Source organism: Chenopodium album, chromosome 17 (assembly GCF_948465745.1).
Source record: "Chenopodium album chromosome 17, dcCheAlbu1.1, whole genome shotgun sequence".
NCBI classification, from domain to species: Eukaryota; Viridiplantae; Streptophyta; class Magnoliopsida; order Caryophyllales; family Amaranthaceae; genus Chenopodium; species Chenopodium album.
In genome coordinates, this window is record NC_137850.1 from 1977961 (window position 1) to 1993318 (window position 15358).

The 15358-nt window shown below is 36.1% G+C and overlaps 3 protein-coding genes across 3 annotated transcripts; 2 read left to right on the forward strand and 1 right to left on the reverse strand.

Moving 5' to 3' along the window:
• Positions 1-83: 83 nt before the first annotated feature.
• LOC145589357 (disease resistance RPP13-like protein 4) lies at positions 84-4170 on the reverse strand. The gene is made up of 2 exons (XM_081645893.1): positions 4040-4170; positions 84-2902 (listed from the first exon to the last, which is right to left on the reverse strand). The coding sequence occupies exon 2, from the start codon at positions 2886-2888 to the stop codon at positions 351-353; it is 2538 nt and encodes an 845-aa protein (XP_081502019.1). The 5' UTR covers positions 2889-2902; positions 4040-4170; the 3' UTR covers positions 84-350.
• A 3116-nt stretch (positions 4171-7286) lies between these two features.
• On the forward strand, positions 7287-10143 carry LOC145587357 (thymidylate kinase-like). The gene is made up of 6 exons (XM_081644087.1): positions 7287-7463; positions 7578-7955; positions 8306-8417; positions 8801-8860; positions 9299-9403; positions 9797-10143. The coding sequence occupies exons 1-6, from the start codon at positions 7426-7428 to the stop codon at positions 9911-9913; spliced, it is 810 nt and encodes a 269-aa protein (XP_081500213.1). The 5' UTR covers positions 7287-7425; the 3' UTR covers positions 9914-10143.
• Positions 10144-11367: 1224 nt separating this feature from the next.
• On the forward strand, positions 11368-13876 carry LOC145590212 (double-stranded RNA-binding protein 4-like). The gene is made up of 6 exons (XM_081646961.1): positions 11368-11380; positions 11856-12121; positions 12802-13018; positions 13261-13383; positions 13483-13520; positions 13796-13876. Exons 1-6 carry the CDS (start codon positions 11368-11370, stop codon positions 13874-13876), a joined length of 738 nt encoding a protein of 245 aa, XP_081503087.1.
• The last annotated feature ends 1482 nt before the right edge of the window (positions 13877-15358 follow it).

Here is a 15358-nt window from a genome sequence, read left to right on the forward strand (position 1 = left end):
ACTGTCTTAATCTGTGGCATGTATATGCTGAAAACTATCCGTCTTAGGAGGCAATATTAAACAAAAATTGCAAAGCTAATCAATTCAGCAGAAGCACATATACTTGTATACATGAAGAATGCACTCTGGCATACAATTACAACAAAAACCCAATGAGGAAGAAATCCCGTTCTGTAAATCAATCATGAATAGAAAATTTATATTCATAAGATGGAAATGCATCAAAGAGAAAAAAAAATGACATAGTATGATATTTCACCAGAAAAGCTCAAAGATAATAAGATATATAGCTTCAATGTTCTATACCTGGCAATCAAGAACATCTTTTTCTGTTTTTCTCTTGAATTGATTTAGCTATTCCGATCCTCCTTCCACACACCGCCTCTGAAACCAACTCCCTCTATTGGGAAAGATGTCAATTCGGGAGACCAACAAGCATGCACGGTGCTCAAGGATGGCATCACTCTTCGAATCATTTCCCACTTCAAATTCAAATGAGAGAGTGAATCCAACTTCAAGCCCTTGATTTTCCAAGTAGTCTCATCATTTCCCCAGAAACTTTTGTTCAACTGTGCTAGGTTCCCTCCACACATTGAAAGATACCGTAACATAGGCAGAGAAGCCGGGTTAAGCCAATGTGGGCTGATTTTTCCAGGGTAAAATTTAAGAGACAACTCGTGTAGCTGCTGTGGTGGGCAAATTTTCTCAAGTTTTGATACGAGTTTATCACTCTCAAAACTGTTGAAACAACTTATTGTCAAAATCTGCATCTCTTTTAAGCCAGTCAAGGCATCAGTCTCAGCATCATCAATTTCATCAGCTCGAGTCAGTTGCAGTTCCAGTATCCTTAGCTGACTTAAGCTTCGTAACTCGGAGAATCTAGAACCTTCGTGTTCCACTCTAGCAGGCTTAAATCCTAACAGAACTTGAAGATTTGAGAGCTTCTCCAAGCCTCTTGGCAGAAATTCTAGGGATCCACAATGACTTACATCCAGCACCAGTAAGTTCTCGAAAGTCATGACAAAAGGAGGAAGAGATCTAAGACTTTGACAGTAACTTAAATCCAATATCTGAAGGTTATGGAGTTTCTCTAATGTTTGAGGAACTTGAGTCAATGGGTGGGTATTGCTTAAGTTGAAGCATGACAAGTGCTTTAGGTTTCCTATCTTGTCCAGTAGGGAAGCAAGAGACACTTGGAAGATAGATTTCGACAAATCCAGCACTCGCAGGTACTTAAAATCACAGAACTTGCTCCCAACACATGAAGCAATTTTGTTCACTTCACCACTTTTGGAGGTGGATATTAATGCCCGCAATTTTTTGCTCGTTACCATTTCCTTTTCCTTAATGTCTGTGGTAAGTCCCAGATGGCGACGAAGAGCAGCACTTAATCCGGAAAAAGATTCATCCTTAGCAATCTGAATTACAAGATCTCGGACCATATCATGAACTTTACATGTGGATATCTTCCCATTGTAATCCCACTCAACTACTTCAACCAAGCATCTATTTGTTAAGCCAGAGAAGCAATCTTCACTAGATTCAGTTGCTAGCCTACCATTTCTCACAGGCACAAACCCCTCACCAATCCACCACCGGACTAGCTGATCTTTACTTATTTCACAGTCCTCAGGATATATGGAAAGGGAGAGTAGGCAGGACTTCAAGTAAGATGGGAGCTCATCGCAGCTACATTGCAATGAAGCCATAACAGAGTTGTCATCAAGATCAGTCAGTTCCTCCCGGAAATGATCAGCAATCCTCCTCCACTCATAATAGTATGGTGGCTTACAAAGCATCATTCCTCCAACTGCCTTGATTGCTAGTGGAAGGCCTTTGCATTTAGAAACAATCTCCTTTCCAACACATTCAAGCTCAGTCGACGTACAAGTACCATGATGTTCTGCAAATGCCACATTGCAGAAGAGTGACCAGCTGTGGCCCTCGCTGAGGACTTTGGGTTGATGGATTCTTGCTTCCTGCACTCCCATTTTTCTTGCAACATTCTCGATTCTAGTAGTCACAATAATACAGCCCCCAATTCCTTTTGGCAACCCTGCAAAAATCCTCGTCCACCATGAAGTATCCTCACTCCAAACATCATCCAACACAATCAAAAACCTTTTGCCTAAAAGGTATTGGTTAATCCTCTTTAATAAGTCACCTCGATCATCCCCAACATTAACATCACCGAGGTTTCTCAAGATGCTCCTCATGATCTGGTCTTCAGTAAACTTCTGTGATACAGAGACCCAAATTCTCTTCTCAAAATGAAGTTCAACTTCTTTCTCATTAAATACTGTCTGAGCAACAGTGGTTTTCCCCAATCCCCCCATACCTACAACTCCAATGGATAGTATGCCACTGTTATCGACCTGAAATAACCAATCTTTGAGTTTTTTTGTATCGCCTTCTAATCCAACCACCTGAGTATGATCATAGATGGGAGAACTCCATCTCGGTGGTCCATCTTCTTGTGCATTACCATGATTAGATTGAAAAAGCGGCCCAAAAAAAGTTGAGATATTATTTCTGATGCTAGTAATTTTTTCACTAATTTCCCCCAGCCTCTTTCCCATTTGGTATTTGGATGGAACCTTTATAGGGGAAAATCCATGAAGAAGTTTCCCTGAGCTATCTGGTAAAAGCTGGCAATCTGCAAGTATGTCTTCAACTTCGTAGACCAGCTCTCGCAAATCAGCTAGAGTGCATTTCAGAACCTCGTCTTTCCTTTTGAGCCTCTCTGCATCCTTGAAGAAGCTTTTCATGTATTGGAGATCAGTTTGTACCTTCTGAAACTGATCCCTGTAACCAAGTAGAACATTACCTTCCTTGACAAGGACTTTGAAGAGTCTTTCCAAACATACACTGACAACTGCATCCACCATATTTCACTTCTCTCCTGAATAAAAAAACAATGACATCTAAGATTTGCGAGTCACAAAGCAAAAAGAGAAAAGTTGACATAAAAGAGCATTCAACAACTTAACAGTATAAGAATTCCAATTGATCATGTAATCTTTATGCAATCAATCAATCAATCAATCAATCAAAGCCTTAATCCCAAAAGTGGGGTCGGCTAACATGAACCAAATTTGATTATTCCGTGTAGTCATCAACATAAATCTTTCTCCTCCATCCCTTACGATCCAAAACTTCATCCTCACGTAAATCCATGCACTTCATATCCTTCCTCACTCCTTCCAATCTTTATGCAAAGATGGAAAAAAAGAGCCCCGGAAAAGGGAAAGAAAAGAAAAGCATACAGTTCAGTGTTCCCTTTTGCAGATTATGTTACTTGGACTCGGGTACTAGTATAAGACACGGATATGTTGCAAGTTGCAAAAATTATCATGCACCCGTGTGTACATTTTTTCTTGTTCAATTGCTCGCTAGGAGGCTAGGAGATATACAGCTATACACTTATTTGGACTCGGGTACTAGTATAAGAGATGGGTATGTTGCAAAATCTATCATGCACCCGTGTGTACTTTTTATTATTGCTCAATGTATGACCTTCGGGGTGTACAAAATGAAGGCTATGTGGGTTTATGTCCAAGTGTCAAACTCGATTACTTTTGGGGGAAATACCTATGTTTAAAGACTTAAGTGCAAGTGCCCAACTAACTATCCATACCCATGTCGGAGTGTCGAAGATCCGGCAAGAATCTAAGTAACATAGCCCAACATATGTGCAATTGGTAAGAAACATCACAATTATACCCACACATAGAGGAAAGCAGAAAATAACAGAACATATCCATGATAAATTAATAATCAATACTTGTAATTCTAAACATTTAAAGTTTAGATTGAAATGGGATTTGATCAATTTCTCTTAATTCTTCAGCAATTTTAACTAATCTGATACAATATAGCAATTAAATAAGAAGGGTGAATTAGATTAGTATAAAATCAGCAAAACAAGATTTTTTTTCTGCTAAATTGACAACCATCTAACTTAACAATAAAATCCATTAATGTGCTTCAAAAATTAAAATAAATAAACAGTTAATGATGAGAGAGAGAAAGAGCTTACAGTAAAGAGGAGAGCTTGCAGTGAGATGATGAATTTGAAGATGATGGTGAGTTGAAATGGTATAGTGAATGAGTTTAATAATTGATAAAGGTGGGTCATTGACTTGGACATTTCAATGCGTTGACTGATGCACTAATACCATTCAATCAATAATTCATCTACTGGTATTTGATTTTCCTATGTAAATCTTCTAGAGGTGATCAAAAATCGGGCCGGGTCAGATCTTAACATAATTTCTCGTGTCCAAACCCACAAAAAAGCTAGTAGCGGATTTGTTGGGTCAAATCGGGCTTTTTTATTATGTAGTATATAGCTTCTTTCTATAAAAAGTTTGTTTTCATATTAAGCATGTTCTGTGTCTATATAAACCTTTCAACTTATCTTGCCAAAATATAAGTTACTAAGTTTTTATATGACTCGTATTTTTTCTATATTATTAATTCATCTTTGAGGCTATGGAGGATTTTAATGCAAATATGATTTTCTGTTCTGTGAAATTCAAAAATTCTTTTAAGCGCGGACAGGTAAATAACTTTTCTTGTAAGCTTTATTTGTACACACAATACTAAAATCACATAAATTTTGGAACACTCGTATAGGCCTAAAACAACTCGCTTATACACCCCTCACTTTAATTTTAAAGTAAGGTTAAGACATAAAGCCAATAGAATTTTTTATTTAACTATAAACAATAAACATAGCCATAAGTAGTCTTTAATTGCATCAATCCATCTCTTTAAAAAATTTGCCGTTTGAAATTTGTTTCCAAAGACGAGAACCAAATCATTGGCACATAAAACTAAAAGAAAACAAAGGAACTATTTAAAACTACGACATAACACTAGAATTTGTTATATACACCTGAGTGTATCGTACACTCAGGGTCATTTGCTCATTTGATCAAAAAATAAGCAAATATTTATTGTTAAAGGAGCAAAAAGCAAATTTTTGTGCAGCAGGCCATACCGTGTGGCAAGGGGTTACCCGAGTTATTTTGTTAGGGATTACCCGAGTTATTCAGTTAGGGGTTACTCGGTCAGAGGTTACTTGAGGAGTTCGGACAGAGGTTACTCGAGAGGTTCACTCGGTCAAGGATTATTTGAGGGGTTACTCGGTCAAGGGTTACTTGGTCAAGGGTTACTCAAGTAATTCGGTTATTAGGCCAGGGGTTACTTGAGAGTTCAGTCAAGGGTTACTTAAGGAGTTCGGTCAAAGGTTACTCGGTCAGAGGTTACTTGAGGGTTCAGTCGGGGTTTACTCAATTAGGGGTTTCTTGAGGAGTTACTCGGTCAGGGGTTACTCGGTCAGGAGTAACTCGAGCCTCTGACAAAGAAAGTCGAGTAACCCATGACCGAGAAACTCAAGTAACCCCGGCAATTTGAGTAACCCCTGACTGAGCAACTCGAGTTATCCCACCAACTCGAGTAACCTCGGCCCTAACCAAAAAACTCGAGTAACCCCGACAACTCAAGTCTCCCCTGACTGGAGTAACCCTTGCTGCACAGTACAGCAGACCACATGCAAAAAAATTTGAAAAATTTGCTCATTTAATCAACAAACTAGTGTGTGGCTTGGGCGATGCCCCATTTTGCTAGTTTGTACTTGTTTAGTTTGCTTCAAGTTCGACTGTTTGGTTTTTTTTTTTTTTTTTTTTTTTTTGAGGCAAAAGGACTGTTTTTTTCTTAATGTCATGATAATCATTTTGAAATTTTATCATAAGTTAAAAAAAGATTTGTAACGAGAACCATGTTCAATATATGATATGCTATGAAATATTTATAGACATTCAAAAACTATTGACTATTATAAAATTATAATTATTATATTTCATCAATTTGAAAAATAATACAGAGTTTTTCAAACTTTAGAATTTATGTTATTAATTCGTCTTATGATCATTATATAATGGAAACAAATAGTATAATAAAACACTAATTATTTATCTAAGTTAACTATAATTTTGTTGGACTGAAAAAACACAATAAATAAATGTGGCTAAGATAATAAGACTTGTTGGTCTTGAGTTCAAGCCTTGCTATAAGCATTTTTTAGTTGTTAAACCCAATCATTACATAATGGAAACAACTGGTATAATAAAACACTAATTATCTAATCTAAGTTAACTATAATTTTATTGGATAAAAAAACACAATAAATAAATAAAGGGGGTTGTTAAATACCGCCCTCGAATATCTAACTAACGCCCGCAAAATGAAATAAAAATACGCATTTATCCTTATAATAACGATTATAAAAATAATTAATTTTACCTCAATTTCACACTTTTACTGTACACAAAACTTTTTACCGTTCTCTCTAGTGGTCAACGGCCACTAACGCTCATCGAACAACCGCCCCAACCACCGTGAGTTTCAAAATCAAACAAATTTTTTAAATTTTACAAAATCAAATTCGTTAGATCTTATGGACAACGAAGAAATATCAGAAACACAACCTTAGACGCTCGCCAAAGGCTCGTCGAACCGTACGGAATCGGTACGTCGCGATAATTTTTTTAAAAAAATTCGAAACTCAAGAAACGCCTAGAATTTTCGAATACCCTAGGCGTGAACGCCTAGTATTTTCGAAACATCCTAGGTTATTCGAAAAAACTAGGTGTTTCAGCCTAGGATATTCTAAAAAACTAAGCGTTTCACCTCAAACGCCCAGATTTTTCATACAACCACACGGTTGTTCGCACGAACTAGGCGTTTGAGCCTAGGACGTGCGAAAAATCTAGGCGTTTGCCGCGAATTCAGGAAATAAAAAAAATAAAAAAACATTTTCTCCGTCGGCGACCGACTTCCCTTTATCCTTACTCGTCATTACCGCGGCTGTGTAGATCGTGAAAGCGGAGGTAAGGAGTTGGTGGTTAAAAGTGGAAGAGGAGGTGGTGGTTAGTATGAAGAGGTGGTAGTGGTGGGTAGTATGAAGGGGGGATAAATTGAGGGGTAATTTTTTTTGATTAAAAAGGGGTAAATTTGTAATTTTAGTTTATTTTGCGGGCGTTAGTTAGATATTCGAGGGCGACGTTTAGCTTTCCACTAAATAAATGGCTAAAATGGTAAGATTCGTAACTTAAGACTTATTGGTCTTAATTTTAAGTCTTGCTAAAGCAATTGTGTACTGTATATCCGGATGTACAGAACAAGTTCTTGCATAATACAAATTACAGAATGTATGGGAATACAGTCATACAGTATCATATACCCCCCAAAAAAGGCGCGTCCAAATGTTAACTCTCTAACAGACGCTCAATGCTCAACCTTGAGTCCTTGAACATTGTTCCCGCCCAAAATTTGAAAATTTTATTTTTATTCGTTTCAAAATTTTCGGATTTACAAAACTGAAGATTGTTTTGGCGCTGAACAACAATCAATCATCAGATGCTGCGAACTTTTCCAAATTTGAAGCCTTTATTACTGTCAGTTCTCTTTTTTTTTATTGCATCCCAATTCTAATTTTGTTTTCCTCAATTGGGTATTTTTTTCAAACCCTAACCCTAATTTTTAATTTTAATTGTACCCTCTAATTTCAGCTGTTTCAGGCAGCAGGCAATTGCAAGGCGACCATTGATTCAATATAACAGTGTTAAATTTCAGTTGAATTGTTCAATTTTTGCTAAAAAAATGGAGAATGATTCTTCCAAGAAAATTGAAGTTTCTGCCCTAACCCCCAATTTACAATCAAGAGGTGCATTGGTAGTACTAGAAGGGTTAGATCGAAGTGGAAAGAGCTCTCAGTGTAGTCATCTTCTCTCTCACTTGCAAAGTATTGGGTGTTCTGCTGAGTTATGGCGGTTTCCGGATCGAAATACTGCTGTTGGGCAGATGATCTCTGCTTATCTTTCCAATCAATCTAATTTGGATGACCATACTATTCATCTTTTGTTCAGTGCTAATCGTTGGGAGAAAAGGTTGCTTCTTTTTTCTTTTTATGATTGTTTTTTTATATATAATTTGTGAGTTGCATACCATGTGTTTGATGTTATGTTTAGCTGAATCTAATTCCTTTCTATGTTGTTATTTATTGGTTAATTTGGGTAATTCGTTCTCGGCTATATTACACTCGGGAGATTATAGTTGGAATTATGATAGGTTACTTTTAAAAAACTGTCTTTATTCCCCTGAGATTGTGGAAATATATTCAAGTATATTGGGACAGGAGTTCAGAATGTGATTTAAAGTTGTAAACTTTACTTCTTCATGAATCTGTTTTTTGGTGATATGCTTGTTTAGTTGTTGACTTTGTCATCTACAATTACAGATCCATGATGGAAGAAAAGTTGAAATCTGGGACTACTCTCATTATAGATCGTTATTCATACTCCGGCGTGGCTTTCTCTTCTGCCAAAGGCCTTGATTTTGATTGGTGTAAGGTAAAATGTTGTTACCACAATCTCTGTTTAAGTTACTGTTAAATCTTTTATAAAATTCGTGACTAACTTTTCATCATCCGATGACTTGTGAAAGTATAAAGGATTAAATACTGTTTCTGAAAGTATTGTTTACCTGTTTTGGTTTGGTAACAATGGCATCCTTATGAAGCATTCTGTAAAGAGAGAATGACTGATATAAGGAAGTAATACAATTACACAATTATTGAAAACCCATCCTCAATTGAGCTGTTGAGCGAGTGTATCTTATGTTGACTAATTGCTTTGAAGATTCCAACTCTTTGTAATTAACCAGTTGACTCAGGCATATCTCTATTTAGTTGCAATATGAGTTATATGACTATATTTCTCTTCTCTTTGTGCAGGCACCAGAAATAGGATTGCTGGCTCCAGACATGGTCTTATACCTTGATATATCACCAGAGGTATACCTTCATTCAAAAAGCAAGCTTTGGAATTTAGATATTATTTGCAAAAACATAGGTTGTTGAATAGGCATGATAGGAATTTTGCCTTTAGTTTCTCGAATAAGAATTTATGGGGCGTACCATTTATTTGGTAAGATCTGAGACATGGCTGTTAAACCAAATCTTAGTTTTTTCATAGCTTGCATCAGACTGTACAATTTTAATGCACTAAATTGAACAAGTATGCCAATTGCTTTACTGCTGTGTTACTTTTCATCTTTATCATGGTCCTTAATTGAAAGAAGGTTATACAATACAATTTACAACTAATTAGTAATATATTTGAAAAAAAATCAAGGCGCACTTTATTGTTATATCTGTAGATGCAAGTCATATTCCACCAAATTTAAAAAATTCAGATGAAAGCATATCCTAATATCTTTTTTTAAAATGCAGAAAGCTGCAGAAAGAGGTGGTTATGGTGATGAAAGATATGAGCGTCTTGATTTTCAGGGGAAGGTCAGAGAAAAATATCAGGTTCTTCAAGATGCCTCATGGAAGGTAATTATATTTCATGATTCCTTAAAAACTTTAAGCTTGCAATGTTATATATGCCATTTCGGGTAAGGTAAATGGTTTGACAGTGGTGAATTTTCTTGCATCCTGATGACTGCAGTATTATGTAGTGCAGGTTATTCTAATTCTCTTTTTCTTTAACATTCTCCAGTTTCTTTCAAACATTGTTTTTCCAAACTTAATTCTCGTCAGAAAATAATTGTTTGAATGTGCAGCAGCTTCCTTTTCTCTATCTTTCCAAAAAAATTTTCTTGTACGAGTGTTCTTTTTATTTTTGTCTATCACGTTTTCCAACTAGTTTCGGTGAGATAGTTGCTGTTTCATCAAATTCCTTAATTACTGCCATCTAGATGTTCATACGATGCTGAATGATGACAGATTGTTGATGCCTGCTTGCCAATGGAAGAAGTCCAGAAGAAGCTCAGAGAATACGTGCTTGAGTGTGTTGCAGTATGCAAAAATGGAAAGGCTCTTTCTCATCTCTGGTCACATTAGGCAAGCTGCCCTATGCTACTTGCTCACTTTGGCGAAATTGTATAATATAGTGAGTAGTTACCACGTTTTGAACTTAGGTTGAGGTGATTTTATCTCAAGTTTAAGTCTAGAAGTTGGAGTTGTATTATACTTTGCTTAAGGTAAATTTGCTTTTAAATTCCTGTGATTGCTTGCGACATCGTCTTAACTTTTGCAAAACCAATAGTAAATGGGTGTATTGTAAACAAAAAGTCCTTTGTGAAGTTTATTTTTAGATGACTTGGCCAAGTGTAATGGTCTAAAGGTGACTAAGCATGTTGTATACAATACATCCGTTGTATACAAGACTTATTATTTAAAACGCTTATCAAATTGTACTTTATCCTACACATTTACTTTATACTTTGTTTTCCCAATATGCTGATGAGGGGGACCATCCATTTTCTTGCACCTTCCCTAGTTCCCTATGTTAACATTGGAAATTTGAGATGCTGGTTACGGATTTTGGCCATTTTGCTTAGACTAAATAATTTGCTTTTGTTCCTATCTTAAGACTTCGGGTAAGACTAAGCTTAGACATGCGCTAAGATTATCCTGGAAAGATCTTAAACAAGATGCAAATTATGCCTTGTTTAAAACTTTGTCTGGTCGTATAATTGAGTTAATAACTTGACAACTAAAGTTTGATGAAGTTTAGCTAAATAGATGCGAACCATCAACTTATCCCTCACTTTTTGTACTCAAATGTTAGTCAAAGTAATTTATGAAGATAATACATTTAGTGGATGTTAGTCAAAGTTTCCCACTTATGTGCTCCCTTAGGCCTTAACTATATCTCAAATCGCCTCTTCAAAAAAGATCCACTCGTAATTATAAATGGTTTGATTTAACTCCATAACAGAGGAAATCCATTCCTGGAAGAATTTTCCCTCCATGTGAAAATTAAATTAAATGTGTCGTTCACCATGTTTTTGCTTGTGTTCTTCGATTTTTGTGTGTGGTTATGCGTCAAACATGAATAAACTAAGTGGCTACTTTACTTGGTATGTCTACTTCGCATAATTTCTCACTTATAGAATTTATGTATTAGTAATTCTTGAAAAAACTTGTATTTTCTCGTAAAATATTCCCTCACAATTTTAGCACTCCGTACTAAATTGTTAAAGTGAACAAAAGATTGTCACAATATATCCACATAAGACTTTCACACTTAAAAGGCATTCATTAAACAAATGGACCAAAATAACCTTTAAGTACAAGCTATGTAGGACTCATTTCTGATGGCAGAATTGTCCATCTACACAAGTTAGCAGTCATATTTCTCAAATTCAGTACTTAAGATGCTTCCCTCAACAAAAGCATGGTAAATTAAGAAGCCACTCTCTCAAAGTACTTTGTATGGGCATTCATAGGAAGCGAGAAGGAGAGACAAACACTCGGAATCAAGACGCCGATCAATTCTTCCGAGGATAGCAATGTCTTCCACAGGTAAGGTCTTCTTTCTTTTTCATATGTATGATCTTATTCTTAAAGCTTGATTGAATGGATTGCATGTAATAACATGTGAATAATCACAATGTGAACCAAATTGTTGTAATAAACTCAGTGTAGGTACGCGTATAAAAATGTTGAAGACTCGTGCTAGAATGATGCATGATCATAGATAGCTAGGTAGTTTATATAACTTCTTAAAGCAGTGTAAAATTTTAATAACGAATGTTGTGCTTTCTAACTACAAAAACAACATTTTTACTATCATACACTGGTTCAATTTTTTGTGAAATTATATGACATTTTGAATTTTTGGTGGTCGCAGAAGGAAATATCCATCTATAATTTATTTGCAAACACAGAGTTTTTGTTCGGGTCTTGATTTAATCTGTTGTCTTTTTAATGTAATTTGATTGTGTACTTTCTACATTCTTAGTTGATCACATACTATATTTTGATCAAATAATTGCAGGTAAACATGAGCCCCCCATTTTCAAGAATAAGCTGCAAGAATACACTCAAAAACGAGCTCTGCCATTCCCATCATATCGAACAGCCAACGAGGGATTTCAGCACGCACCAATGTTCAGGTCCACTGTATTTGTTGAAGGAGTGGAGTATACATCTAAGCAGACATTTCGCCGTCTCAAAGAAGCTGAACAAGATGCAGCAAAACTTGCTTATGAGTGTATTGTATGCAATGAACAGCAGCTTGATGCCAAACCCCTGCTTCATGAGGTGTGTTATAAGCAAATCCTTAGACACTTGCCCTAAATATTTTATATGATTGAAAAGGATATGAAGGTTTTGTTTTTTGGTCAGTAACATAGTATTGCAAATCTGAAAATCGTTTTCATAAGCTATCTAATCTAGTAAATGTTGGGCAAACCATCTACGAAGGACCCTGCCTTAAGACACCATAAGTCCAATCTTTATCGACTTCACTAGTTCACTATCAATGTAATGAACTAGCTGCTGCATAATGCCTTGTTTTTGACATGCCGCCAAATCCAATACAAAGTAGGCAAGTAGCTGCAACAATAGGATGCCTTCTTGCTTGTGTTACCATATAGTTTCTGTTTATCCATCTCAAAACATGGGGTAAAGGCCGATTTTTTGCAGACACTCCTAACCAACTCATGATGTAGTTATCAGCAATTCAGCAATCATCAATATACATAATCTGTATTATGGTTGAAGCCTTCCTAAAAGTACAACATAGCTAGGTCTAGAATACTTCTAATGCCTACTTATATGCAACCATATCAAGACACTTAACTAATTGCAGATTTGTTTCCATATTTGATTTAATGTGTCCATGATTTGATGATGTATTTAGTACGCTAGCAAAGATACTAGTAGCTCCAAATTGTCTTAACTTTGTCTTCCTTGAATAACCTTCTCTCATTCTTTTGTAGGATCCAAAATCTAGTAAGTCAATGCTGTATGAATATGCATGCAAACAACAATTAGATATGCCTGCGTACAAGACTCAGTCTTCGGAAGGAGAAGGACAGCTACCTATTTATGTCTCCACGGTGACAGTGGCTGGTAATAACTTCACTGGCAAAGGAGGACAAAGCAAGAAAGACTCGGAACAGCTTGCTGCACAAGCTGCGCTGCAGTGGCTTCAAGGTTATTTATATATACCATTACTTCTATGTTAATTTTTAGGGGTTGAGTTGTGTATATTTTGTGTTTTGAATGTTTTCCATTACAGTAGCAGCTCCCTGTATACTTACAATGAATCGATTCAGATACTGTCTTATGCTTTATACTTCTTCAGGGCTGAGATAATACTACAAGAAAAGTAATACTCTACACTAAGTTTCTAAGTTGATCACTGTTTTAAGCCTTCATTCCCATCCCACTTATAGGAACTAATTCTGGAGCTATTCTCAACCAAATGGCGAGCTTAAAGCGAAAACACTATAGTGCACTTAAAACAGTCAAGTTTGCAGGTAGTAACCTAAAGAAGCCAAGGAAAACAAATGTCAAAGGTAAGATCAATCAACAGCTTGTTTCTTCAAAAGCTTAAAGTACTTCAAAAATGAAAAAAAAAAAAACTCCCAATTGCAATTCTTCTGGATTGTGTGCAGATCCTGGGGCTGTCTCAGAATCGAAAAGTGGTACTGTGGTAAGAAATTTTCTTCAAGGCTGTATTAAGCACTTCATTGCTTTGTATTTACTTCCTTTTTTCTCCTTAAAGACAATAAATATGGTTGGGGGGAGGTCATAACACTTCAAATCATTTACTTTTCTGGCTTTTGAGATATAATCTTTGTTGAGTAATTCTTCAGTCTCTTAGAGCAATAATGATAACTGGGTGAAGTTAAATACAGTTTCTTTTGCATATTTTTCAGTAAGTAACACTTTCCTGTTTATAATTTTGTTGTCGTTCATTACTTGCAGCACTTAAGATCAGCTCCTCACTTGTCTACTGCTGTAACGCAACAGCGCAACTTCTTTAAACAGCGTTCAGCAGGGCATTGATTTGGGAACAAGAAACATGCTTTTATGTATTTAAAGCTAGGCTAGATATGTTTAATTTACTACCTAGATTTCAAAATTATGACAAAGCCAGTAACATTGATCGTTACGAATTGACAAATCCTTAGACAGCATTCTGCAAACACTTGAATCTGTGGGAAAGCAAACATCATAGCACAGTAAATAGTTTCACTTTTGCTTAGTTCGAGTACTGGCAGAATTCCCACCCTTAATTTCTGGTTTGATCAGGGCTACGTAGTACACAACCCTTAATTTTCTGGTTTGATCAGGGCTATGTAGTACCTACTGTGTGCTTGAACTACAATGTCTCTAAGAGAAGACAATTATCACAGAGATCTTATGTATAATCCAGCTTCAGTTAACTATGACATTAATACAAGTATTGTCTATTTTATCTTATTTTGTTCTATTTTCAGTTAGACATACGAATTGTCAGCATCTCTTCATTCCTGTACAATTAATTAGTTACTGTACACTTTTTTCGCATGTGTATAATTGTGAACTTTTGCCGATTCGTAGTAGCAGTCTACATACAGTATTACATTAACTAGATGAACAAATGAAATTGTTTTCAATTATAAGATAGTAACATAAGCATGAATTCAGGGAAAATCTGAGGGCAATTTCTCGACGAACAACGGGAAAGTTTTATCTTTATCCATGTAAACAATCATATTCAAGAGTTCTCTGATTTCAACTTCTTAGGGACCCTTAAAGATTCACAGTTATTGAATTGCAGAAAAAGTTGCATGAATGTTCAGAATTATTAGATCAGAGTAATTTGTTTCTTATATTCAAGATCTGAACTTCTGAAGCATACATTTTAGAACTAAATTAGATAGGATTTGGGAATTGAAGTGCACGGAAACTTATATCAGCGAGGCTAAGGTATGGGCTAAAGACAAAAGGCATCGGCTATTCAAACTTCTCCCATAAGAACATTGTATAAGCATCCGCTTTCCAAATGGCGGTTGTTGTTGACACAATTCTGTAAAATCTTTACTGTTGATACAGAGTATTTGCTGTTTTCACAACTTCCACTTCCTAAGAGGCTGGTTTACCATTCCATCGCAACATGAAAGTCGGAAACTAAGTTGCTGTACAGTGAAATGAAAAAAACTAAGGGGTCGTTTGGTTCACTGAGCTGGAATGAATTGGTATGGATTCTCATACTTGGGTGGTATAGATTCTATATTCCATACCTATCCTAAGTTATTTGGTTTAATCATGGAATGGATTCTTATACTCGAGTGGTAGTATAGACTATGAATCCTTGGGGGGAACCGGGGAAGTGGGTATGAGATTCTAAGAGAATGGGGTGGAGTTAGGATCCCCCTTGGTATGAGATTCCATACTTAAATTATCTCAACCAAACAAATAAAACCATGAAATGGATTCTAAATCCATTCCAACCCATTTCAAGAAGTTCAACCAAACAGCCCCCAAGTAAAGAGTGAGGATGGG

Coding starts and splice junctions, on each gene's coding strand:
- LOC145590212 (XM_081646961.1), top strand. Junction 12,122..12,801: donor CCAAACCCCTGCTTCATGAG/GTGTGTTATAAG, acceptor ATTCTTTTGTAG/GATCCAAAATCTAGTAAGTC. Junction 13,384..13,482: donor AAGGAAAACAAATGTCAAAG/GTAAGATCAATC, acceptor GATTGTGTGCAG/ATCCTGGGGCTGTCTCAGAA.
- LOC145589357 (XM_081645893.1), bottom strand. CDS start 2,888: ATGGTGGATGCAGTTGTCAGTGTATGTTTGGAAAGACTCTTCAAAGTC.
- LOC145587357 (XM_081644087.1), top strand. CDS start 7,426: ATGCTGCGAACTTTTCCAAATTTGAAGCCTTTATTACT. Junction 8,418..8,800: donor TTGATTTTGATTGGTGTAAG/GTAAAATGTTGT, acceptor CTCTTTGTGCAG/GCACCAGAAATAGGATTGCT. Junction 9,404..9,796: donor TTCAAGATGCCTCATGGAAG/GTAATTATATTT, acceptor GAATGATGACAG/ATTGTTGATGCCTGCTTGCC.